The sequence below is a fragment of the Vigna umbellata genome, chromosome 5 (genome assembly GCF_029865625.1).
Source record: "Vigna umbellata cultivar VRB3 chromosome 5, Vumbellata_1.0, whole genome shotgun sequence".
Taxonomy (NCBI): domain Eukaryota; kingdom Viridiplantae; phylum Streptophyta; class Magnoliopsida; order Fabales; family Fabaceae; genus Vigna; species Vigna umbellata.
In genome coordinates this window covers 60,897,003-60,921,508 of record NC_142169.1, presented here as the reverse complement: position 1 = coordinate 60,921,508, position 24,506 = coordinate 60,897,003, and the positions used below count along the sequence as shown (strand labels likewise).

The 24,506-nt window shown below is 33.4% G+C and overlaps 1 protein-coding gene across 2 annotated transcripts in view; it reads left to right on the top strand.

The window, feature by feature from the left end:
- Positions 1-2,974: 2,974 nt before the first annotated feature.
- LOC124830122 (exportin-4 protein) overlaps positions 2,975-24,506 on the top strand; it is a 31,464-nt gene continuing 9,932 nt past the window's right edge. Inside the window, exons 1-20 of one of the 2 annotated variants that reach the window (XM_047303760.2) lie at positions 2,975-3,254; positions 3,358-3,441; positions 4,309-4,396; positions 7,265-7,373; positions 8,632-8,730; positions 11,171-11,213; positions 13,649-13,720; positions 13,822-13,917; positions 14,027-14,263; positions 14,447-14,630; positions 15,055-15,166; positions 15,277-15,363; positions 15,482-15,620; positions 15,866-15,962; positions 16,076-16,138; positions 17,674-17,783; positions 19,868-19,972; positions 21,003-21,079; positions 21,709-21,784; positions 22,455-22,676. In XM_047303760.2, the coding sequence (XP_047159716.1) occupies positions 3,358-3,441; positions 4,309-4,396; positions 7,265-7,373; positions 8,632-8,730; positions 11,171-11,213; positions 13,649-13,720; positions 13,822-13,917; positions 14,027-14,263; positions 14,447-14,630; positions 15,055-15,166; positions 15,277-15,363; positions 15,482-15,620; positions 15,866-15,962; positions 16,076-16,138; positions 17,674-17,783; positions 19,868-19,972; positions 21,003-21,079; positions 21,709-21,784; positions 22,455-22,676 (2,100 nt within the window). In that variant the 5' untranslated portion in view covers positions 2,975-3,254. Of the gene's footprint in view, positions 3,276-3,357; positions 3,442-4,308; positions 4,397-7,264; positions 7,374-8,631; positions 8,731-11,170; positions 11,214-13,648; positions 13,721-13,821; positions 13,918-14,026; positions 14,264-14,446; positions 14,631-15,054; positions 15,167-15,276; positions 15,364-15,481; positions 15,621-15,865; positions 15,963-16,075; positions 16,139-17,673; positions 17,784-19,867; positions 19,973-21,002; positions 21,080-21,708; positions 21,785-22,454; positions 22,677-24,506 lie in introns of both variants that reach the window. The other variant, XM_088092212.1, reaches the window with a different exon arrangement.

The following is a 24,506-nucleotide window of genomic DNA, read 5'->3' as shown; positions in this document are numbered from 1 at the left end:
TCACTCCAGCCTCTGTCTTATTTAGCTTAAGGTTGGGAAGTTGTGATTCGTCATGTTGACATGCATCGTGGAATTTCGACTAAGTACGGTATACATATGATGTCTGAGCATCAAATTATGATTAATGATTATTAATATAACATACCGTCTTAAATGTCTTTATACCGAGTAAGGGATGTTCCTTACAAAAATCGATCATGGACCAGTGATTCAAAAGTTTTCATTTTGATGCAACGAGATGTTTGGGATATTGGTTAAAGTTCAAATATCACTTTTATGCCTTTTATCCTTGAGTGTCTCTTACGACTTAAGATTAAATGTAACGTGCCATCACAATATTAGAGAACGATCAAATACCAAATACTTTTACACGAAACCAACTAAAACTTGGGGGTTGTATATAGGATGACAAAAAACCCCACACCTACGAGTATCTATAGATAAAATCCACTATAGATAGTTGATACCCGCAAGTTGCGGGTGACATATATTGTAATATCTGCTTATAAACAGGTAGAGTGCATGTATTATACTATTCATACTCGCATGTATCCGCTGTCCATAAGAAATAAAAGTAAAAAATTAATTTATGTTTTACTAAATTAAATTTAATTAAAATTAATTTTTAATTTATAGATAATTTATATTATATTATATATTTTTTGTAATTTTATTCAAAATTTATTTTAAAAAGTCATAAAAATATATATTTTTTAAATACGGGTACCCGTAAATTTTAAAATATCTGCAAATATTTTTTAAACGAGTACATAGATAGCGGACAAGTAACAAATATATTTATTTGTACAGATCACATAACGGGTAAACTCTATTTATATCCGACTCGACCTATTACTATCGTAGTTATATATTAGAACAATACAAGACTTCTTAGAAACTATTTTAGACTAATTAACCGTATAAATAAATTAAAACACATCTCCTATAATATTAAAAATATAATTTTAAATGTATGATTTATATTATTTTATAGGATTTTATATATGTTCATATATGCATAAAATAAAAAAGTTCCGATTGACTATAATAGGAAAATATTGTAAAGTTTTAGACTCTACAATATTCTAACTTGAAACTTTAAATTAAATAATTCATAAACACTTCTTTAAATCTATTTTAAATTATTTGTGTTTGATTTAGAATAGAAAAAACATATTTAATTTAATGTCCAATTCAAAACGGTAATGCCAAAAACCCCATATTAATCAGATAAATCTTACTATTTTCGACTGTTTTTTCGTACTCGTATTTAGGATAATTAAATAAAATGACCTAAAAGGACAAATATTTTGTTGTCATATTTACTTCATATATCATCTTTTATCCTTTGTTCACTTGAATGAATTTGGGGGAGAGTGTTTGAGTGGATTTGAAACTAATTTTTTTTATTGTTTATTTGAGTGATTTAGAAGTAAGTGAGAATGAATTTAGAAGCAACATTTGTGAGAATTAATGTAGGAGATTAAAAAAATTTACTTCCAAATTCAGTCTTACTTCCAAATTCAGTCTTACTTACTTCCAAATTCACTCAAATAAACAACAAAAAAAGTTACCTTTAAATCCACTCAATCACTCTTCCCCAAATCCATTTAAGTGAACAAAGTCTTATTAAAACAATATTTTCATCAAACTCAAGCTTTACATCTATGGTTCTCACCTAATTCAAAATTATATATTTTTACTTGATCATTATCAAAATTAGTAAAAGTTAAAGCTAAGAGATTCAAACAGGTCACCACACTCATTTTAACAACGAAAAATTATATATGTACACTTTTCAACTTGTTTATTTCCATAAAAAAATCAATAAAGAGCTAATTTTATTTAATTATTTAAACTTATTTTATATTTTTAGATTAAAATATAGTTTATATTGAATACGTGTATCAAAATTAGTAAAAGTTAAAGCTAAAGAATTCAAATAAGTCACCACACTCCTTTTAACAACGAAAAATTATATATGTACACTTTTCAACTTGTTTATCTCTATCAAAAATTTAATAAAAAGCTACTTTTATTTAATTATTTAAACTTATTTTATATTTTTAAATTAAAATATAGTTCATATTGAATACGTGTAGAGTAAAACATTGAGTGTCTATATATTATCATCTTAAATACTATATTTTTTTTTATCAAAATTGGTAAGCAAAATTGTACTCAGTGATTTAAAAGTTATCCATTTATTTGAAACAAACATTATTTTTTGTGTGATTTGTCCAACAAATTGCCCCTTGCATATAAATAACTTACAGTTGTTTTCTTTCTAATAAAATACATAAAAAATTGAAGAGGATTCTCAATTTTTTATTTCATAAATGATTCTCCTATTTTATTATTTTATCTATAATCTATAAAACAAACGTTATTAACAAAATGAAGTTCTTAACTTGTGAAGCCCCAATCCCAATAACTTTGTCATATAACAGTTATATATGCTTTTATTTACTCTTATTTAAATTATTAAAATTATTATTTCTAAACCAAGGATCGTTCATTAGAGATTAAGAATTTCAGAAAAGTACTATAAACATTGAAATTATTTTGAGAAATGTCAACTATCTGTGTTCTTCACAATTATAATTATTTCAACACAATAAATATATGGATAACATAGTTAATGAATAGTAAATTTTACTTCTAAGTAAAACCTTATGGAAAAATATTTTAAAAGATAGAATGTATTAATTCACACAATTTTCAGGTATTTGGGTTTTCGTAATCGAATAATCCCAAGATATCAAATACCAAGGTCGGCATAGTCTCATATTAATCACATAATAATGTAAATAGCAATTTTTGATTTAGTATTTGTAGGCTTTTTTTATTGGATTATGGCGGCTAGAAGATATATATATATTTTTTAGTCTCTTAATTTGCTATTTTTATTTTAAAACAATTACATTTTTAATTTTATTATTTATTACAAGTATTATGTAAAGTCAAGAAAAAAAAAAACTCTGGCATTTCGGAACTTGGGCAGACAGAAGAAAGGAGACTGGGTTGGGTGTAGTAGAAGTGGAGGGACTGAACCCAGTCGCTCAGACACATCACAGTCCAATGGACCCTCTGCTTCTGCTCTCACCGCGCTTCAAATAAATTCTTCTTTCTTATCTCACTACCCTAAACTCCTCACACTGTCACTCTTTCACTCTCCTCTTCTCATTTTTCCGATTCATTCACTTCTCAAGATTCTTGTCATCATCGACGACAACACGACGCGTGTTTCCGCGGTGATCTTTCCGTTAATGCATGTAACGAAATTTAGCCAATGAAACTAATTGAATCTTGATAAAGTATTTTCAATTCCTTTTTCCAATTTGTTCTCTCGCGAAGATGCAAGGGTTTACTCCAACTACAGATTTGAAAGAGCTTCAGTCCACCATGCGAGCCATCGAGCAGGCTTGCACTTCCATTCAGGTTCCAATCATTCTCTCCCGCTATAATCCCCGCTCGTTTTTTTTGGAAGTGGAGAAGGAGAGAATGCAGAGTTAAGAATAAGGAACTCATTTTCCCTAGTTCTGAATTTTTGTCGAGAATCTAAATACTTAATTATGAAAACGTCGTTTCACGTTTAGTTGTTTTCTTTGGTTCTGATTATAAAACTTGCTTGAGAATCTGATGTGTAAGTTGACGTCTGTTGTTATTCCTGCCATGCTTGTGGTAAATAATGAGAGATCGGCGGAGTAGAATTCCATTGGTCGTGATTATTCTGATGAGTGTTTTATTTGTTTTGTCCAGAGTAGAAGGTAAAAATAGCACGATCACATTAACGCACAAAAGAATCAATTATTATGTTATGTACACTAATATGGTACTATATTTACCTGTCTTTAAAATTTCTCTGTAAACAATTTTTTCGGAAAAAAGGCAGATGTTAAACTGCTGAACATGGCAAGTGTGTTACTGCTTCTGACATCTTCTTCATTTGTTAGTACAAAATATTTGACAAGAAATAAATGTGTAACACACTATCATACTTTTTGCATTTTCTACTATTTGTATTGCATAATAAAATGTTGCTTTAACTCCTGGTCTCTTTTCTAATAATTTTGGTTCTTGTCGAGTACCCATTCATCAAGTCTAGGAGAACTACCTTTACTCGGATATAAAATCTCTCCCTTTATCTCTCTCCCTCTCTCTCTCTCTCTATATATATATATATATATTTATAGTGTGTGTAGATATATGTATATACACATGTATGTATGTATATGAACATATAGACATGCAAATAGATATGCATATGTAGTCATGTTCTTATACTTGTGATGCATTTATTTTCAGATGCATATCAATCCAGGAGCTTCAGAGGCAGTTATTTTGTCATTAGGCCAGTCTTCTCAGCCATATAAGACTTGCCAATTCATTCTTGGTGAGTTTCATGTTGTGTGACAAACAAAATATCTGCCTATCGTGTAATGCAAATAATATTGTTCATTCAAATACATGAGAGTGGACGTATGAGAAAGAATGTTTAAGAAATTAATACATCTCTCAGCCTATTTATGCATTTATATATAAGAGTCCTTGCACCAAAGATACTAAGACATGAAAAGACTACGCCTAGGTGACAAATGAAAGAAACTTTTTAGCTTTCTAGAGATAAACAAAAAGACAAGTTAACCTATTCTAACAAGTTAAACTATTCTAACACTCTCCATTAATATCGATTGTAAAACATACAAATTGAATTCAAGGATTTAGTCAAAACACTTGAAAGGTGATTATTGGAGTTTACAACTTTTGTGCAAATTTCCTTGGACAACAACTTTTCTTGGACATAATGACAAAAGGTTATTGTGTATCTTGTTCTCTCACAAAATATAGGAACAAAAGCAATGTGAATAGCTGCATGATTATCACAATATGTTCTCATTTGTTGAATTTCACCAATTTTTAGTTCTTGGAGGAATTGTTTTATCCACACCAATTCATAAGTGAACTACGCTATTGCCCTATAGTCAACTTCAATACTAGATCAAGCAAGCACATCCTGGTTCTTGCTTTTTTAATAAATAATATTGCCTCTAATGAAAACACAATATTTAGTAGTGTGTTAAGAAGTGAACTTTAAACCTAACTCATTCTTACAAAACCAACTTGTAAGGTGGGGTTTGTACTTTATATTGTAAATTTGTCTTATTTCTAGGTAATGGGAAACTTCTAACACATTCCTCATGTCGAGGCATATACATATCGAGCATAAGACTAAATATTAATTGGTGGTCCGATGATAGTTTAATGATGGGTGGAACAATAAATCCAATAAATAACAAATTTCACTATAATAAACTCTAACCTATGGTTTTGATTCCATATTAAGAAGTGAACTTTAAATTTAACTTAACCTACTGACTTATAAGTTAAGGTATGCACCCACTTATATATATATATATATATATATATATATATATATATATATATATATATATATATATATTTTAAATTGGTTTTATCTCTAGTCGGTGTGAGATTTCTAAAATAGTGAGATACTTGTTTACAGGAGATTTTGCCCTATTAGCATCATAATAACCATATATATGAGTTTTCCATTATCTTCATATACCAATCCCTATTTTGAGTCTCTTTGAGGGTGCAAATGACAACTTTCTAGAGATCAAGATGAGGAGTATTCCAAATGCGGAAGGTTCTTTTATATCTTTTAGGTTTGAGAAAGGTTCACTTTATTCTACCATTAATTTCTAATTTGAATCTATAGGACTATCCATAGGTCTACAATAAATCATTTTCTGTTTTATTGTCATTCTCCCCAAAGATGTGTCTATCACATTGTATGTGTGGATGACATTGTTATTATAAATAGTGATAAGTAGGGCATTGGGCAACTATAACAGTATCTTTCTCAAAAAAATCTTGGACACTAGGTATTTCCTTGGTATAAAGAGTTGCACAATTGAAGAATGGTTTGGTCATATCTTAAAGAATATATGCTTTGAACTTTTTAAAAGAAACATGAATGTTAAATGTTAAATCTATGGACACACTAATGGATCCAAGTGTCAAACTTGTACTTGTCCGAAGAAAACTGTATTATGATCTTGCGAGGTACAAAAGATTGGTTGGTTTGTTAAATTAGCTCATTGTTGACTCATCCTGACCTTACCTTTGTAGTGAACATAATAATTCAATTTTCAAATCTCCTTGTTGTTATGATTGGGATGCCGTCATATGGATCATAAACTATATTGAGAATGGTCTTGGAAAAGGCTTCATTTATGAAGATAAGGGAAATACTCAAATTGTTGGGTATGTGACTCTCATTGGGCAGGGTCACCGAGCGAGAGACACTCCACTTCAAGGTATTGTTCTATTGTTGAATGTAATTTAGTATCGAGGAAAAGCATAAACAAAATGTTGTGGCACAATAAAGTGCAAAAGTTGAATATGGGACAATGACATTAGTCATTTGTGAGCTCATGGCTTAAACAACACCTTAAAGAGCTTAAATTCCAAGAAAGTTCCTTAATACACCTTATATGCGATGACCAGAAAGTATTAAACATTTCTCCTGATCTTATCTTTGATGAGGTTACCAAACATATTGAGATGGATTGTCATTTCTTAAAAAACTGGAACCTGGAGATATTGGCATTAGATTTGTCAATTCTATTCACCAAGTCTCTAAGAGGACCAAATATTGAAAATATTTGTAGCAAGCTGGGTGTGTATAACTTGTATGTTTAAACTTGAGGTGACATGTTATAACTATAGAAATAAGGAGCAAGTTATATAATAAAAAATATCTAGAATATATATCATTCTCAAAAAGTTACTTGTTGTCTCTAATGTTCTGGCCCAAGCTCTGGTTGCTCTTATCCTGACCAAGCTCTTTTGAAGACTTGCTTAACTCAGGGTTTTGAGTTTCTCACAAGCCCGAGTTTGTGGAGGAGGAGTAGAGTTCTGCTCTTTTTCTTTGTAAGCTGATTGACTATCTGCCTCATGATCATGATTAGTTAATGTGTTTGTCTTATGCTACATCAGCTTCTTTTTTTATCAACAGCATAGTTAGTTGCTGTAGTTAGATGGTACTTTATAAGTTGTTTTGCTTTGCTGCATCAACATAGTTAGACTATCTTGTTACTTATCTTGTTCTAGTCTCTGTTACTATTTAAATTGATCTCATATTTTGTGAGACTAGAATATGAAATACGAATGAAGTTCTTAGGAATTGTCTCTCTTATAGGTTTTCTACAATACTACATTGGTTTTATCTGTGCAGAAAATTCACAGGTGGCAACTGCCAGGTTTCAAGCGGCTGCAGCAATCCGAGAAGCTGCTATTAGAGAATGGGTTGTTCTCAGTGCTGATGTCAAGAGAAACTTGATAAGGTTTTCTAATTTCTATTCCACTAACTTTTGTGTCGTTTTTGATATTTCCTTCATAAGCGGCCTTGTTCACGTAGTTTACAATTACATATCTTTTTTATGCACCTAATAGCAGTTGTTTCATACATTTCCAAAAAGTTGTTACTGTTGACAACATTACTCTTGTGAAGCCTCTCAATCCAACCCAACGGTAAAAAAAGGCTTGAGTTGTGTATCCATGATTTTGTGGGAAATAAACCTTGTTGGTTTGGGTTAATACATCCCAAACACATTCATCCCATCCCAACTGGCCCAAGCCTAACCGATTATTTGGATTAAGCATTAATTTATCCTAAAGACACCCATCCCATTTATTGGGTTTGGGGCAAGAATTTTCATATTGCAGCCACCCTTTCCTTCTGTGTGTTATGCTGTTGCGTAGGATAATGTAGAGATTCTTACATCATGTTTAGCACAATTTTTTTGTGGTTAAGAAAAGCTGTAATGAGAGAAATAAAATAGGAAAAGGCATGAACTTTCTGGACTATGCATATGCCCATGGACTGCAAAATTGAATGAAATACAAAGCACACCTAAAGAAGTACAAAATCTATAAATAAAATTGAAGGGCCTATCAGGAATGTAATAGTAAAACATAACTGATGTATGTATACCACTTTAATAGCTGTCTGGATTTAATAATACTGATACTTGATCTTTTTTCCTGCGTCATAAAAAAGGAAAACATTGTTGTGCCATTTGTTTTTAGACTTTCCTTATCGATCCACCTAAATGTAGTGCATGGAATGGAACTATGTATGCTACCAAATATATTGTTATGGCTTCAAGTAGTATGGTTGTTCCTAAATCATTGCCTCAAGAACTGGGAGGGAGCCAAATATGTATAACATGTATCTTGTTTGATAGTTACAAGACAACTTTCAATCAGACCCAGTCATGCTGATGCTTCTATTTGATCTTTATTTACTGATTGTCTAAATAAAACTTAGATCTAGAGAAAAAAACGGTAAATGTAAATCTGAAAAATAATGCTTCAATTATTTCTTTTCTGATTTCTTAAAGTGAGAGATGCAATTTATATAATACAAGCATGAAGCTGATGTCGGACTTAGCTCAACAGAAATAAGTATTTTGCTGATGTGTATGTAGCAGAAATAACCACTTTGCTAATGTGACAAATGCCACTCAGTTTTACCAAAAACAGAAGTTTTATTCTTTTACTCTGATGTCCGATTCCTCCTTCAATATCTGTTACTTGCAGTTTTTGTCTATGCTATATCATGCAACATGCTAGTTCTCCTGATGGTTATGTTCAAGCAAAGGTCGCATCTGTGGCTAGTCAGTTGATGAAAAGGGGTTGGTAAGTAGTGTATTCTATTTTTTATTTTAGTTTTATTAGGAGATTAACTGAATATGTAACCTACATATACAACCATGTCTCATTTATACATATATTTGTAATCTGGATTCTTTTTGTTGCAAACTTTTGGCAGGTCGGGGTCTTACTTTAGTGACTGTCTAAATTCACATTGAATTGAATGATTGGCTTTGTTTGAGAGAGATCCTACTTGTTATAGAATTTAATTCACTAGAGCGTTAAATGGGAGTGAGTGCAGATGCTGTAGAGATTTTTTTCAAACTGCCGTCTTAGAGTAACTAAACTCAAAATAGAATTAAAGAGAATGAACTGAATATTTTTATTATTGTATCTCGGTTCTGAAACATGAGTACAGAATGTTTTTATAGACATTGCTTATTGACAGCTGTACTAACTAGCTCACTAATAATCTTACACCTGTACATAGAGTCTTACTAGCTGTACAAATGGACTTGAAAGAATTAATACAGAGAGGGAGAGAAGTCTAACCAAGTAGTAATTACAAGATCTCTAGAACCTTCTACCAGCTTCTAACAACCTCTAGTAGAATATTTAATATCATAATAACGACATAAACTGTATAACTTACTTGTATCTACTAACATGCAGTATTATTAAAAAATCTTACATTGCAGATACAACTTTAGTGCATCAATATAAGTTATTTACATTCAGAGACTGTTATTAAAATTCTTGTTCACTTTCAATAAACACTAGTGACTTAAAAAATTATAAAAATTACTGTATAAATAAAATTATATGATTGCATAGTGATTTATCTGTCGAATTAATGAAAAAGCTCTTTGAGATAAGTAAACCCAAAACCCTCCAAATATTAACAAAGTAGGCTGAGGCGTTTGAAATTTTAAAAGCTCTTCCTCACTTGAAATTGGAATCAGAATAGTTAAATCATGTCCCATGCCTGATTAACTGAGGGACTAGCTTAGAAACAAACTTGACATCTCGTTCTTCCTAAAAAAAAAAACTAATTCCATACTGAACACCAATGATTGTTTTGGTATTTTGAAAATATAATGATATTGTTGAGATCATATCCAGCAGTGGAGCTTCTTAGGGACAAGGAAGCTGTGGCCACCCAAACTTTTTCTTGAAGTTCTATATATACACATTTGAGAAGTTTCGGGAAACATGTTTACACACATACACATGCATACATACATTAAGTGAGTCAAATTTAAATGACAACCAGAGAGGTAAATACTAACCAGATATTAATATATAGATGGCCAAGTTTTAATATAATGTGACTACTTTTAAAAGTTTCACCGCCAAAGAAATTTTTGAATGAAGCATAAAATATTTCAGATGGATGAAGGTCTTATAGTTTTTTCATGTCCAAAGATTTTTGTTTCCAATCTAAGGGGTAAGATAAAGATTTGAGACATGGTACGCATTTTTTCTTAACAAGATGATGATTGAGTGAATTCTTTTGATATTATATGTTGAGTACCGAAGCACTTAGGAAACTCAACCACAAAGCTATTAAGGAGGAAGAACCAAACACTTAAATACTCCATTGAGTATGTTTATTAGACTCAGTTCAAAGCAGTCGGTCCAACTGGTTAAACCAGAAAGTAGTTGGCTAGCCTTTCTGAGCATATTATTCAATTGGTCATGCATTTAAACTGAAATAGACCTGTTTGACTTGGAGGTTTTAAATCAAACTGGTGACTCACGGTTAGTTGGAGACTGGACCTGGTTAGCAAGTATAACTTTCCCAAGTGGCCATAAAGTACAACACATTATTAAGGTAGAAGGGTTGGGAGAGCTAGATCAAGGGTTGCGCAGCAGCATTTAGGGAATCCTGCATTTAAAAGTAGTTTCTTAGATGGTTTGGGGGACCTGACTTGTTTTGTTTGCTCCTGCAAATATGTTTTCCGTAGTCATGATCCCACAATTGAATGCTTCTATTAGAGTGTAGTTACTTAGCAAAAGTACTTTGTCAGATAGCCCTCTAGTGCAGAAAAGTATTCCCGTTGAGTAACTATACTTTAATAGCTTCTAAGTGAGGACAAAACTCCTTAAATGCATTTTATGCTAGTTACATGATTTTTAGGGTAAGCAAAAAAAGAGTTGGATTGAATGATCCATGTTGGAATGTGATTTTCAGCAAGAACCGACCCTTGTAATCCTTTCTTTAGATATTGACTTTGCTAAAACTATAAACACACTTTGACTTGGTTAAACATCAACAATAATTGTTTGAGACATCCTGCATTGCACTTGTTCTAATTAAAGATTTGTAGCGTTTTTTTTCCTTCTATGTGGTGCTTATATTATAGCAAGTTGTGTATTTTCTTTAGAAGAAAAAGATTATTATATTCTTGCAGATCCGTACAGTTAAAGTTTTGTGGTTATGGTTTCATTTCTTATAGTTTGTTTGGTAAATATTTTCTTGTAGGCTTGAGTTTATGGTTGGAGAGAAGGTGGTTTTCTTTTATCAGGTGCCGACATATTTTGTTTCTGTTTATAATTGCTTTCAGCTTTTTTTGGTCTCAATATTACACTTTTTTCCTGTCTGCTACTTTTTCTTAATGCCGCTCATATATCAGTGGGCTGTTCAAATTTCTCTGAATTGATTACACTGATGACTGAACTACTAATTTAAATTTAAGTGGTAGTTTGCTTTTTTTTAGTTGGACAGAAACTTTTTGTTGGGTTGCTCGGTATGGGATTGCGTAGAAATAAGGAGCTGATCTTTATAATCAGAAATATTATTATAATTATAGGAATAAGGAGCTGATCCTAAATAATTAGGAATGCCTAGATTATATATATGTGTGTGTATATTATATTATTCAGAACTTTTTTTATTTACTTTCGAATTATATATTTGTTATAAGAGGATATAAAATCTCCCCTATTTCTTGGATTGATTTTTTTTTTCTCGGTATCAATAAAGCATCCGTGCAGTCTTAGAAACACACGGTTTCTATTTGTTGAATATAGTGAAAAACTATATTTGGATTAATCTCCCTTGTGTTGAATACACACATAGGGTTCTCTATTTATAATAGAAGAAATATGGGCTAAGCCCAAAATACAAATGAGAAATAATAACAAACTAACTAAAAGATAAAAGATATAATATATCTAACACTCCCTCTCAAGCTGGAGCATACAAATTGTATGAATTAAGCTTGGAATAGATGAACTCAGTGTTGAACTAGATGATTTGTCTTCAAGAGTGTGAGGCAAACATAGATGGACTAACAACAGCTTGTGAAACTTCAACTTCAAAAGTGGATGAAGGAGAGCAGTGGTGAACAATGACAAACTGCAAGGACTGATTCCCAATCAATGATGGATGAGTGACGGGATCAACAGTAGTAGCTGAAAGCTAAGAGCTACAAAACTACAGGGACTACACTAAATCCTCATCAATGATGGTTGGGTGACGGGATCAACACTAGTAGCTGAAATCTACAAAACTGCAGGGACTACACCCATATATATGTGACTTGCAGTGTCTTGGAAACGTACTCCCCCTTAGTGTGAAGGGCAGAAATGTGGAATATCACAGTTGCTGGACCACTAAAACAAAACAAAATATTAAGCTACAATGCTGAAACAAAGGCATCAAAGATCCAAAGATATGTTGGAGGTCCAAAATTCTTTGCTGGACAACTCCCAAGTGGTGATACTTAGCAGTGTATCACAAGAAGATCGGGCTAAACTCTAGCCCAAGAAGAACTGACGCAGTTGCGTCTGTCTGAGGCGGTAGCGACTGCTGACTGCTATAAAACTGTAGGGACTAAATTGCCATCACTGACTGATGGGATTGATGGGGCCTGTAGTGGTTGGAAGCGAAAAAACTACAGGGATTGCCATCACTAACTGACGAGGTGATGGGGGCCTACAATGGTTGGAAGCATTCGGCGCCTGGACAGCGGCAAACGGCGCCTGGACAATCAACGACGGAGACGAAGACAGACGAAGATGGCAGCAATGGCTGCTCTGGAAGGTCTGAACAGAGAGAGTGAGGTCCGGCGAGAGTTATGGAGGTGTCGCGGTGAAACTCCGACACCGGGAAGGCGGCGCGTGCAGAACACGTGCCCGAGATCTGACGAGAAGAAGGCGACGCGTGGAGGCGCGTTGAGCGGAGTCTGTGCTTGTCTCCGGCGGGGTTGGCCGTCGCTCGAGGAGACACTTCAGATCTGCTGGTCACCGGTCGAAACTGTGACGGCGACCGGCGGCCGGCGACGGACTGGCCGGAAAGAAGCGCTGCGTGGCGGCACGTGACTGAGAACTGGCTCTCGAAACCGGCGTGGTTGGCCGTCGCTCGAAGAAACGGTCCAGATCCGCAGGTCACCCGTCGAAGCTGTGAGGTGGCCGACGGCGGCGGAAAGTGGCGGCGACAACGATAGCAGCGACGGCAGCGGAAAGCGGCGATGGTCGGCGACTGGCTGCACTGAGAAGAAGAGAAAATGGACTGCCGACTGAAATTTTAGGGGCCGCCGACAGACAGCAGAGGCCACAAGAAGAGATCAGAGAACCTGCTCTGATACCATGTTGAATATAGTGAAAAACTATATTTGGATTAATCTCCCTTGTGTTGAATACACACATAGGGTTCTCTATTTATAATAGAAGAAATATGGGCTAAGCCCAAAATACAAATGAAAAATAATAACAAACTAACTAAAAGATAAAAGATATAATATATCTAACACTATTCAATGTTTTTCTCTTTCCTAGATTTTAACATCTTTACATTTTAATGTTTAAATGACTAACCATTGCGATGGACAATCTATTCTTTGCCTCATCTTCTGTTTATTCTATTCACTTAACTTTAAGACGCTATACCATTCAGGATTTTTAGTTTACTCTCAAACATCCATATTTCATGCAAGTCTGACAGTTTTATGTATTGCAGGTGAACAAGGCCGTTGTGGGTGCTGATGGGACAGACATGCAGTTTGCTGGAATAAAATTCCTTGAATCATTGGTATTAGACTTTTTACGATTAAGAAATTTTACCCATTTCTTCTTATTGCCTTGGCTTTGAACGTGTTGTTTTAGTTTTTTTATTTAATTCAATATCTATAGCTATCAGAATTTTCTCCATCTACTTCAAGTGCTATGGGCCTTCCAAGGGAATTTCATGAGCAGTGTAGGAGGTCATTTGAACAGGAGTACCTGAAGGTCTTTCTGATTTTTAATATTTATTTTGAGTTTTCTTTTACCAGGTAATTGATTTTCATTAGAATTAGCAATAACTTCCTGAATTGGTACCCCCTCTTTTATATTATAGACATTCTACCATTGGACCCAAGAAGCCGCCTTAAGTGTCACAAACCAGATTATTGAATCCGACTCTGCTGTACCTGAGGTTAAAGTTTGCACTGCTGCACTGGATCTCATGCTTCAAATCCTGAATTGGGATTTTCGTAGCAATAACAGTGACACAAAACTAAATGTAAATGTCTTCTCTTCTGGAGTTAGACAGGATGGGGATTCTCTCAAAAAGTCTGAATGTCACGTAGTGCAGGTAATGAGTTGGTTTGCTTACTTAACAATGCACATGCATTTGATAGAACTAAACGTAACACACTACAAATTGGTCATCATTGCACATTAAGCAAGAAACATGATAATTAGGTCATAACTAGAAATTTAGACTGTAAATCTCCCTTCAATTGGCCTTCATTCTCTTTTTCATGCTAATATGCAGCCTGGTTCTGAATGGCGTGATGTGTTAGTTTTAAGTGGTCATGTTGGATGGCTTTTGAGTTTATATGCAGCATTGAGGCTGAAATTTTCACGCGAAGGATACTGGATTGACTGCCCTGTTGCAGTCTCTGCTCGAAAGCTAGTTGTACAATTTTGTTCTTTAACAGGACCTGTATTTCTTTCTGGTATAAGTATTACTTGTCTTCCCTTTCGCGTATTGTATGTTCATTTTATTAGAATTACAATCTTCAAGTTGATAAGTATTCTACCTATATTAGGGGGGATTTGACAGAGATGTCTTCTGAGAAGCATGAAATGAGACTATAGTGATAATGGTTTTTGAAGTCCATGTTGCTTTAAAGTTTTTAAACTCTTCATTACAACCTTTGCGGTTCTTGCTTCAATATAAAAAATTTCAAACTGCTACTCGCACAGTTGTACTGCTGGATTTTATTGGATTACTAGTTATTGATGAAAGGATCCTGACCAGTCTTAAGCCTCAGGGACATGTTTCTCTGTGTAACCATTGCAACCCCTGTCCCCTAAAATATATGAGTTTTGGAAATCCTTTATTTGAATTTCTCTGACATTGTTTGTTCCGTGATTTAGATGATAGAAAAATGCATGAGCAACATCTTCTGCAGCTCCTATCTGGGATAATAGAGTGGGTAGATCCTCCTGATGCTGTTTCAAAAGCTATTGAAAATGGGAAAAGTGACAGGTTTGGAGAATATTCATCTGCATAATGCATGGTTACCTACCTGCACATACCCATCTGATCATTTTTTACAATATGTATTTAACCCTCAACTTGATGTTGGTTTCGTTCAGTGAGATGCTTGATGGCTGTCGAGCATTATTGGCCATTGCAAATGTAACAACTCCCCATGATTTTGACGGTTTGCTAAAATCTATGAGGTCATAGTTAGCGTAATTCGATAGTGTAGGTTTAGGGTTTAGCATAATTTCTCAGTGTTGACCATAATGACAGTTGAAATAAACTGACGAGGGTAAACATTTTGTTTTGATACTTTAGGCCTATGGGTACTCTTACCTTTTTGTCAATGTTGATGTCTGAAGTTATTAAAGTCCTCATGACTAGTAACACAGAAGAGGAGACTTGGAGCTGGGAAGCACGTGATGTTTTATTGGATACTTGGACTGCCATTCTAACGGTATTCATTTGAATGAATTGTTTGCTACATTTACCTTGTTTCATCTAATTCTAATAACAATTTTTCAATGAAAATAAAATAAGGAAACTTGTTTAGTTCTGGTATTATTATTTTTTTCCATAAAATTCACGTAGTAGGTGACATTATGTAACATGGACATCCCAGCCAGGCCAGCGTCCCCAAGGCCCATTAATCATATGCTAGTTCTTGTCATTACACTGAACTATATTTATTTCTCTTTCCAGCCAATAAATACAATGAATGTGAATGCTTTGCTTCCGCCTGATGGGATAACAGCTGCTGCTAATCTCTTCAGTTTCATTGTAGAGTGCGAGCTACGATGTAAAACCTCTATAAAAATTTCTACAATGTTGTCTTTTTCTTCATACAATTGTATTACTTTCTTTTTCTGCATGTACAATCTTATGATAATGTGACTTTTCTTTTTTATTTAGTGGCTTCTGCAACAGCATTTAATGATGAGGGCAATTCAGACTATCTTCATGCTTCTGTATCAGGTACGAAACCAAGATTATAAAACATTGCACATGTTATTATTATGCTGCAATTTATGTTCTTGTTAATATTTGTCTTTTCTATTGCTGGATTTTCTTTAAGCTGTTATACTACGGAACATAGAATACAGACTGCATACAAGCAGATGTGGACAGGAGACAGAGTCCTGCTTTATAATGTCAGTGATTGGTTTAGAACTCCATTTAGTGCTGCAAATGAGGAGTTGTTGCCTTGAAAATGTAAACTCAAAATGTGGTAAAATTGCATGGTCATTGATGCCTTGTTGAAATACAAATGCCACATTCACAGGATAGAAACAAGTTAAATCATATGTAATAGGGTAATGATCCAAAGTGATAAGAGACTTGTACATGCAAGTTACTCAAGTTGAAAGCTTACTAACTCTCACTTACGCACACCCTCATAATTCTAATATGGTACCAAAGCCTATAAAACTAAGGAAGACTTGTAACCCAATTAGAAAAAGTGGCCGATAACAAAATGAAATACTCAACAAAAAAGAAGCTCAGTAATGGAAGGCAGACAGACCTGTGGCTTCTAAAACTTAAGAAAAGAATCCCAAGTTCAGGCAATAAAGGAAAGTAAGACCTGTGGCCTTTGAGACGCAAACATTAAGTACAATCCAAAGCTGGGAATTGAAGACAAGTTAGAATTGGACCAAGGTAGTTGGAGGCAAGGGCGTTTGTGACATTGGTATTTGGTGGGTTAGAAATATGTTAAAGAGTATTTAAGTAAAAGGCCATGATTTTGAAGTGCTGCCATATTTTTAGGACATAGTGGCCTCTCAAGCTGAAAATTATAACTCACTCTTGGGCAATGACACCGCAAATATTATAAAATGCCTGTGGTAGCCTCTTCCTTGATAATTCAATCCCATTTTTATTATTAAAAGAATGAAACTAATATTTGAAATGGAATGGCTAGGGACCTATTGTGGGGGGCATCACAAATTACTTAACAACTAAAATACATTATCGCAATTTGAAATGAGTTGATTATTTTAGAGATATGATGTATTTCTTAGGGAAATATCTTATCAAATATTTTCCCTATTAGATATTAATTTTGTTCCTTATTATTGTATCTCTTGTTCATTATAAAAAAGAATATATGTGTGTACCCAACGCACAAATTTCGTTGTATTCCTTCTTGGTTTCTCTCTTCTCAACATGGTACTAGAGGACTACCATCCTTTGTGAAATGTTTTGAGATCGATCCTTTCAAGTCATTGTATTATTTTTTATACCATATTAGTATTAGTTAGAATTAAGTGGAACAAAATCTTTTTTTAGATTTATTTGAACTATTAACTGAAATGGGGCTGCAATAGTTTTCCACAGTTCAATTTCATTGATTTTATTTAAGGCCGATGGTTTCCTTTAAGAATACATTTAGTTCTTGTGTGAAAATATCTTCTACAATAACAAATTACTATGATTTTTCATCACCAGAAATCGATATCATATTTGGGTTTGAAGAATTTCCTTTTTGTTTTCAAATTACAATGTTTTTGCAGCCATGGATGAAAGGTTAAGCTGCTATGCGCTTATTGCAAGAGCTTGTATTGATGTTACAATTCCTTTGCTCCTAAGAGTATTTTCCGAGCGGGTTGCACGCCTTAATCAGGTTGGTTTTATATTTGTGGAATGGTAGCAAGATGCACTTTATTGACTAGTGGAAACACATCTATTCACTTTTTCTCACCATAATAACAAAATATATAGCTAACAAATTAATTATTACAATAATTGTTAAAATAAAAAGTGATTATTAAATTTATATTAAAATTATAAAAATGTGTGTAAGAAAAGTTGTTTTATTAATTTTTATTTTATAGTTGTATAATAACATTAGATGTAATTTTTCTTTATGATAAGTATTACTTATAGTGGGTAGTCTTTTATAAATTAATAAAATGTTATATTTATAGGGGTAAAAATGGTAAAAAAATGAGTCACAAGAAAGGTAGTTATAAAAAAACATAGCCCTCTTTATATATGGTTATAGATTACAAATTTTTGGGACTCTCAAAATGATGTGGGTCGCCCTCTGTATTTATCTGATATCACAATTTTGAAAATCCCAGTAGAATGGTCTGATGGTAAAGATTGTGTTAAAGAATGAGTTTAGATTTCTCTCTATCTTTTTGTATGGAGATTAACTTTTTTTTATGAATATTTTAGATCTGTTCGTTATTAGTTTATTTTCTACCCCATCCCCTATTTCTGAATATTATTAATTGTTTTGACTGCAAAGATTGATATCAGTTATTGTTGATACTGCAGAAAATTGATATTAGTTATTAACACCATAAAAAACAAAATGAACAATTATTCAGAATCCAAGTATTTAGATGTCAGCCAGGGGGGCTGGAGAGCCGAGACAGGATTTCTTTTTTGTTTCATTTAGAAGGATGTACATTACACCCTTTTAGAAGAGGTGAATAAAGCAATGTAAAAATAGTGGATATGTTTGAAGTCTAAGGAAGAGATTCTATAAAGAAATGTTCTTAAGAGAGAAAGGAATTGGGAGAAAATCTCCATGGAGATAAAATTTAGCATTCTTGTTGTGTATTCAGTGGTCTGTAATTCTTATGTATATCAGCTATATAACTGAGTATAGATTCTACTAGAATATTAACTGACTTAAAATATTCTAAAATATAATGAACACTAACATGTAACAGAAAACGTGTATGTTGAGAGGTTGCCACACTGTGGGCCTGTTTGAATTAACTTCTCCATAACATATTGGGGAGAAAAATAAGAAGAAAAAGTGAAATTGGTGTCTTTATAAGTTAAAATAAGGTTATGCATTAACTAATTTTGTAGAAGTTCTCTCGTATAGTTTCTCTGAATTCTACTTTTTAACTTTTTCATAAGCTATTTTTAGGTTTTGCAGAAAATCGTTACATTTTTCTATCCCATAACTGCTTATAGAGAAGTTTGTCCAAACATATCCTATGTACTCTATCATCAGATAAGCAACCCAGGAAAGTAATTACAGAGCTCTTAGGGAATTTGAACAAATAAAAGAGGGGGAAAAACTCAACAAGAACAGAATATTTTTTATCAACTGATTTCACACTTGAATATTATGTACAAGAGGTATAAATAGACATAGATTATTTCATGCTGTTATAAACTGACAGCTGTACAATGAAAAAGAACACATACAATGAAAGAAACCTACAGCTGTACAAGTTTGACTATTTATACAAGTTGACTATAGTTGAATTCAATATATACACTAACAAGCTCTCTCCGCAGAATTATTAGTTTATTTCATTTTCATTAAAAGCCCAATGCCCATAGCAATAAACCTGAAACTGCTTTGAATATCTTTACTTTTATTTTCACCCCTACCCCATTGCAGTAAATAAAAATCATATAACCTCTGTTGTAACTCGATACATTCTAAGCATTATGAGGAAGATATGGTCTAGGGCTCTAGTAACTATTATAATTAGCAAGCACTTTACTTACAACGTGTTCCTTACCCCTAGATTGTTGCTATTAGAATGTTATATTCTCTTCACATGTTGCTGCGTAATTGATAAATCAATCTTTCTTGGATGCTCTCACAAGAAAAAGGTTCACTGTTGGTTTACACCCATTAAGATACAATGCAACAGACACTGGCTTCTCTATTTGTATTTTTTGTAAGTTGTGAATCATTTCCATAGCTCAAATTATTCACTTCATTTGTAGGGCAGAGGCATCATCGACTTGACTGAAACATTGGAAGAACTTTATTCATTGTTGCTTATTATTGGTCATGTAATTGCAGATGAAGGGGAGGGGGAACTACCCTTGGTATGTGATTTGTATTTTTGTGCGTGTTTGATTCACTTAGAACTGGTTGTTCGTGCTGCACATATTTTTGTTTTAATAAAGAGAAAATACTCTATTTGGAAAGATGGCTTAGGCAGGGGGTGGCTGGGGTGTGGACAACATTTATACCGTAAACAATTTGCAAGTTTGATACACAGAAAAACAATTTTGGGTATTTCTTTTATATTTCCATTTCCTGTGTATCAAATTGGCAAATATTGCAAATCTCGTGGGATAATATAGAAAAAAGTCTGTTAAGAAAAAAAGGGTTTTTTTTGGGAAAAGGGACAGGATTTACCATAAATAGTTGTCATTTTGATGCACTGAAAAAATAACTGTATTTCTTTAATATTTCCATCTTTAACTTTTATTTTTCATTCTGGCAATGTTGACTAGGGGTGTTCATTGCATCCGATTACCCAATGACACAACCCCCAATGACACAACCCGACTCAATGCAACCCAATTAAATTGGAATGGACTAAATTGGGTTGGGTTTCAATTATGATTGGGTCCAAGCCAAACTAACCCACTCTAATACAGTTTGGTTATGGGTTTTGTATGGGCAATCCAAAACTCAACCCGATACTCACTCTTACTATTGTGGTATGAACAAATTATGTTATATTTCTTTTTTTCATGTTTTAAATTAGTTTGGACAAATTTGTTATGATTTGACTTATTGTCTTACTTGAAGTCTCAAATTAAATTTTGTAAAGATTGTATTATTTTTTTAATTAGGTTGATACTTGAAATTACAACTTTAAACAAAAAAGAAAGCTTTTCAAAATCTTGAACCAATTGACCCAGCCCAATCCAACAGGCTCAAGATTGAGTTGAGTTAGATTGAGTTTAACATAAAAAATGCATAAACCCAACCCAATCTGATACTATTTTGGTGGGTCGGGTAATGGTTTGGTCAAATCCTACCCAACCTGACCCGTTTAACATCCCTAATTGTTGACTGTAATGTGCAGTGTTGATTTAAGGTTATGTCATTTGTGATATTTAGGTTCCTAATACGATACAAACCCAGTTTGTTGTTGATTTCGTTGAAGCAGACAGGCACCCTGTTATTTTACTTTCCAGGTATATTATTTCCTTCTGTTTTTCTGGCTTGGAAATTGATGTTTGAGTTATTTGAAAGGAATCTTAGCAAATTATGTTTAGTGAACTTCGTTCAGATATTGGAACTTGTTTTTTCCTTGGCTATGTTAAAATTCATGATTTTTTTTTAATAAATTGGTAGTGCTAATGCATTAGTTCTTTTTTATAAATTTATAGAAAATTCATAAAATTCACATGTTGAAGTATAATCATCTTGCTTCTTGAATACTGAATTTGAGGAAATTTGGGGTATGATAATGTGTAATTAAACAATTGGTATTTCATTTTTCTGTCATTGATTTTACTGTCAATGGTGTATAAGCAGTTTTTATTGACATTGATTTTACTGTCAATGGTGTACAAGCAGTTTTTTATTCATGTCTGTGAGCACATAAATGACTGTTACTCTAGTAGCCTGATAACTTTGTCTTTGTTAAAGAGCTTTCTTTGGTATGGCTCTTCCTAGGATAGTAGTGAAGAGTTGATTCTTGAAATTTTGATGATACGGAGTTAACACTTGAATACAATACCTTATGTCGAAGTTTGCATTAGGCATAATGTCTGATCCAATTATGCATCCATAAGACCCTTTTCCTTATGCATGAATGCAGCTCAATCTTAAAATTTGCTGAGCAGTGCCTCAGTCCGGAAATGAGGGCATCAGTTTTTAGTCCGCGACTAATGGAGGTATGTCAATCCACCTTATATTGTGTCAATCTTTTTGTAATGTTAATTTGGCTCTTCTACCTCCTATATTCATAAGTTTCAGTTAGACATCCAATCTGAATACGTTGGTTTTATCGTTTTCTTGCTTTATTTCAGTGATAGACCAAAATCTTATTCACGATTTGAATCTAACAATTCAAACCCAGAAATAATATGTTCTTTTGTTGCTTTTTCTTTGTTTTCATTCTTCTAAATATAATGATTTTGTTGTACAAGACTTTTGTGTAAGTTTTATTTTTTTCAGATTTAAATTTGTGGTACAGAACATAATATATGTTATATATGATATATTTGGAATAGTTTTTCCTTGTTTGTGAATCTTATCGTATGATACAAATAATGATTCATGATTCAAAAAGCTTTTGGATGTAGAGTTCATTAATATACTAATAATGAACTAGACTATTTTCAGAATTCTTAGTTTAGCAACTTCCAAGTCATTTAAAAAATTAATAAAGAATGACATTACCATTGATAACATTTGGCTGTGTACGCCAATAGAAGCCAATTTTGTTGATTTTAAATTGTTGTCTTATTTGGAGATTAAGTATGTTGAATTCTATTTTCTGTGATTCTCTCTGGTGAGGTACTTATTATTTCCCAATCCCTTTTAAATTTATGCTCTATGCAGTCAATTATATGGTTCCTTGCAAGGTGGTCTCGTACATATTTGATGTCTTCTGATGGGATTGCGGAGAAAATATTAGATTCAGGTCATCATCACGAGCATAGTTCAAAAAAGACTTTGCTTTGCTTCTTTGGAGAACATAACCAAGGGAAACTTGTTCTTGATATTATTGTTCGTATAGCTTTCATCACACTTACATCTTATCAAGGAGAGAAGGATTTGCAGGTTTGAGTTTATCATTTTAACAATTTTGGACATTCTCTTTTGAACATGGTTGTTTGCCTAGTTTGAATTTCTGTAACTAATGTGATGTGTATATCAAAATTCAGAGTTCACAAACTACATCTTTACATGCATATTTATCATAATTGTCAAAATGCAGTATGTTTTATTGTATTATGTAAATGTATTATTGGGGGTAGATTTTATTTTTAATCAAAGAAAAGAATGTTATAGCATCACTATAGAATTTGCAAGCCTAATTAAGTTACTCTACAACTTGTATCAATCATATGCAGTATTCTTAAAAATATTATTTAAGAGCGGCAGACCACACATATTCCAAAGAAGTCAAACAATACAAGGAGGTACACTATCCATTGAAAAAACCGAAGTTGTCAAATCATAAATTGCTAAACCTTCAACTCCTGTTTCCCTCCCTTTAATATGAGAAAATTTGAAATTTGTGTCCTAATGGACTCTAAAACATTAAGCCATGGCTTGCTTAATTTTGAAGTTACCGAAGAGCTATCATAGAGGATTTCACAGTAAGGAAAGAATTGGTTTCAATCCAAAGAGCTCTTCGTCCTTTTTGAATAGTAATCTGAATATGTATAACTTCCATAAGCTCTACTTCAGAGGATTATTCATGTAGAGATTGTTAAACTCTAGGGAAGAGAGGAAAATTGAGTTGTAACTATGTTTTTGAGACAACCTGAGTACTTTATTTTAAGAAAAAAGGAATCAATATAATAAGGGAGACATCATATCCTCTAATAATAAAGATATAATAAGAGAATAAATTAAAACATTTCTAATAATACATATATAATCGAAAGTTTCTTGATTATATAAGATCAATTCCTTATTTATATAATCGTAACACTCCCTTAAGTTGGAGCATATAAGTTGTATGAACCCATCAATCCTGTGACCACTTAGAGACTTGGTGCAAATATAATTGTTTACTAGTGTTGACAAAACTAGTGGTGATTTCTTTTTATGTTTCTCTCATGAAGGACAATATTAGAGACTGTTGAAATGTATTAAGTTTATATTGTTTTTTGTGTGTGCACCCAACTTAAGAGGTGGGGTTGTATTCTGTCCACTATTGTATTCTATATATATAGAATACCAAAACCTTGTAAGTGAGTTAATGAATGAATAAAATGTTTCAGTTAGTTCTCTAACATGGTATCAGAGTCAGGTGCAGTGTGACGCCATTGTCGCCGTCACTTTCCGCCGCCATCGCTGGTATTGCCGCTGCCGTCCGCTGTCGCCTTTTGACAGGCAAAGTTAAGGGTTAGGTTCGCCCTGAGAAGCACCACCCAACCTTGGTGGTCGCCTCCTAGAAACCTCTGCATGCTCTTCCACGCGCCGCTTCTCTCCGGCAAGTCTCCGACGCGTGTTCCTCATGCGCTGCCTTCTCGGTGTCAGATTGACACCGCGCCACTGCAAATCGTTTGCCGGAGCTTCCTGAGCGTGTTTTGGCCCTTGCTTCGCTGTTTCGGTGGCTGTAGTTTGTACCTAGGGTTTTCTCCCTCAAGCTGATTTTCTCCCTCAACGTTGTTACCCTTCATTATTTGTGGAACCAGATTCCATATTTCCATATTGAGCCTTCTTCATCATTAATACCAAATTTCACACTGTACTGCTGATGAACTTCATTTCTCTTAGTATGGTTGGACAGGGATTCTGATTTCCCATAGTCATAAGACTTTGTCTCTGTTTTGGAATCCTAAGTTCTGCTTCTTCTCTGAGATTTAGAATGGCATCCTTTACTGAAATTAATTTCTCCTTATCTTCCACTTCAAGGAGAGGAGCTAATCGAGAAGG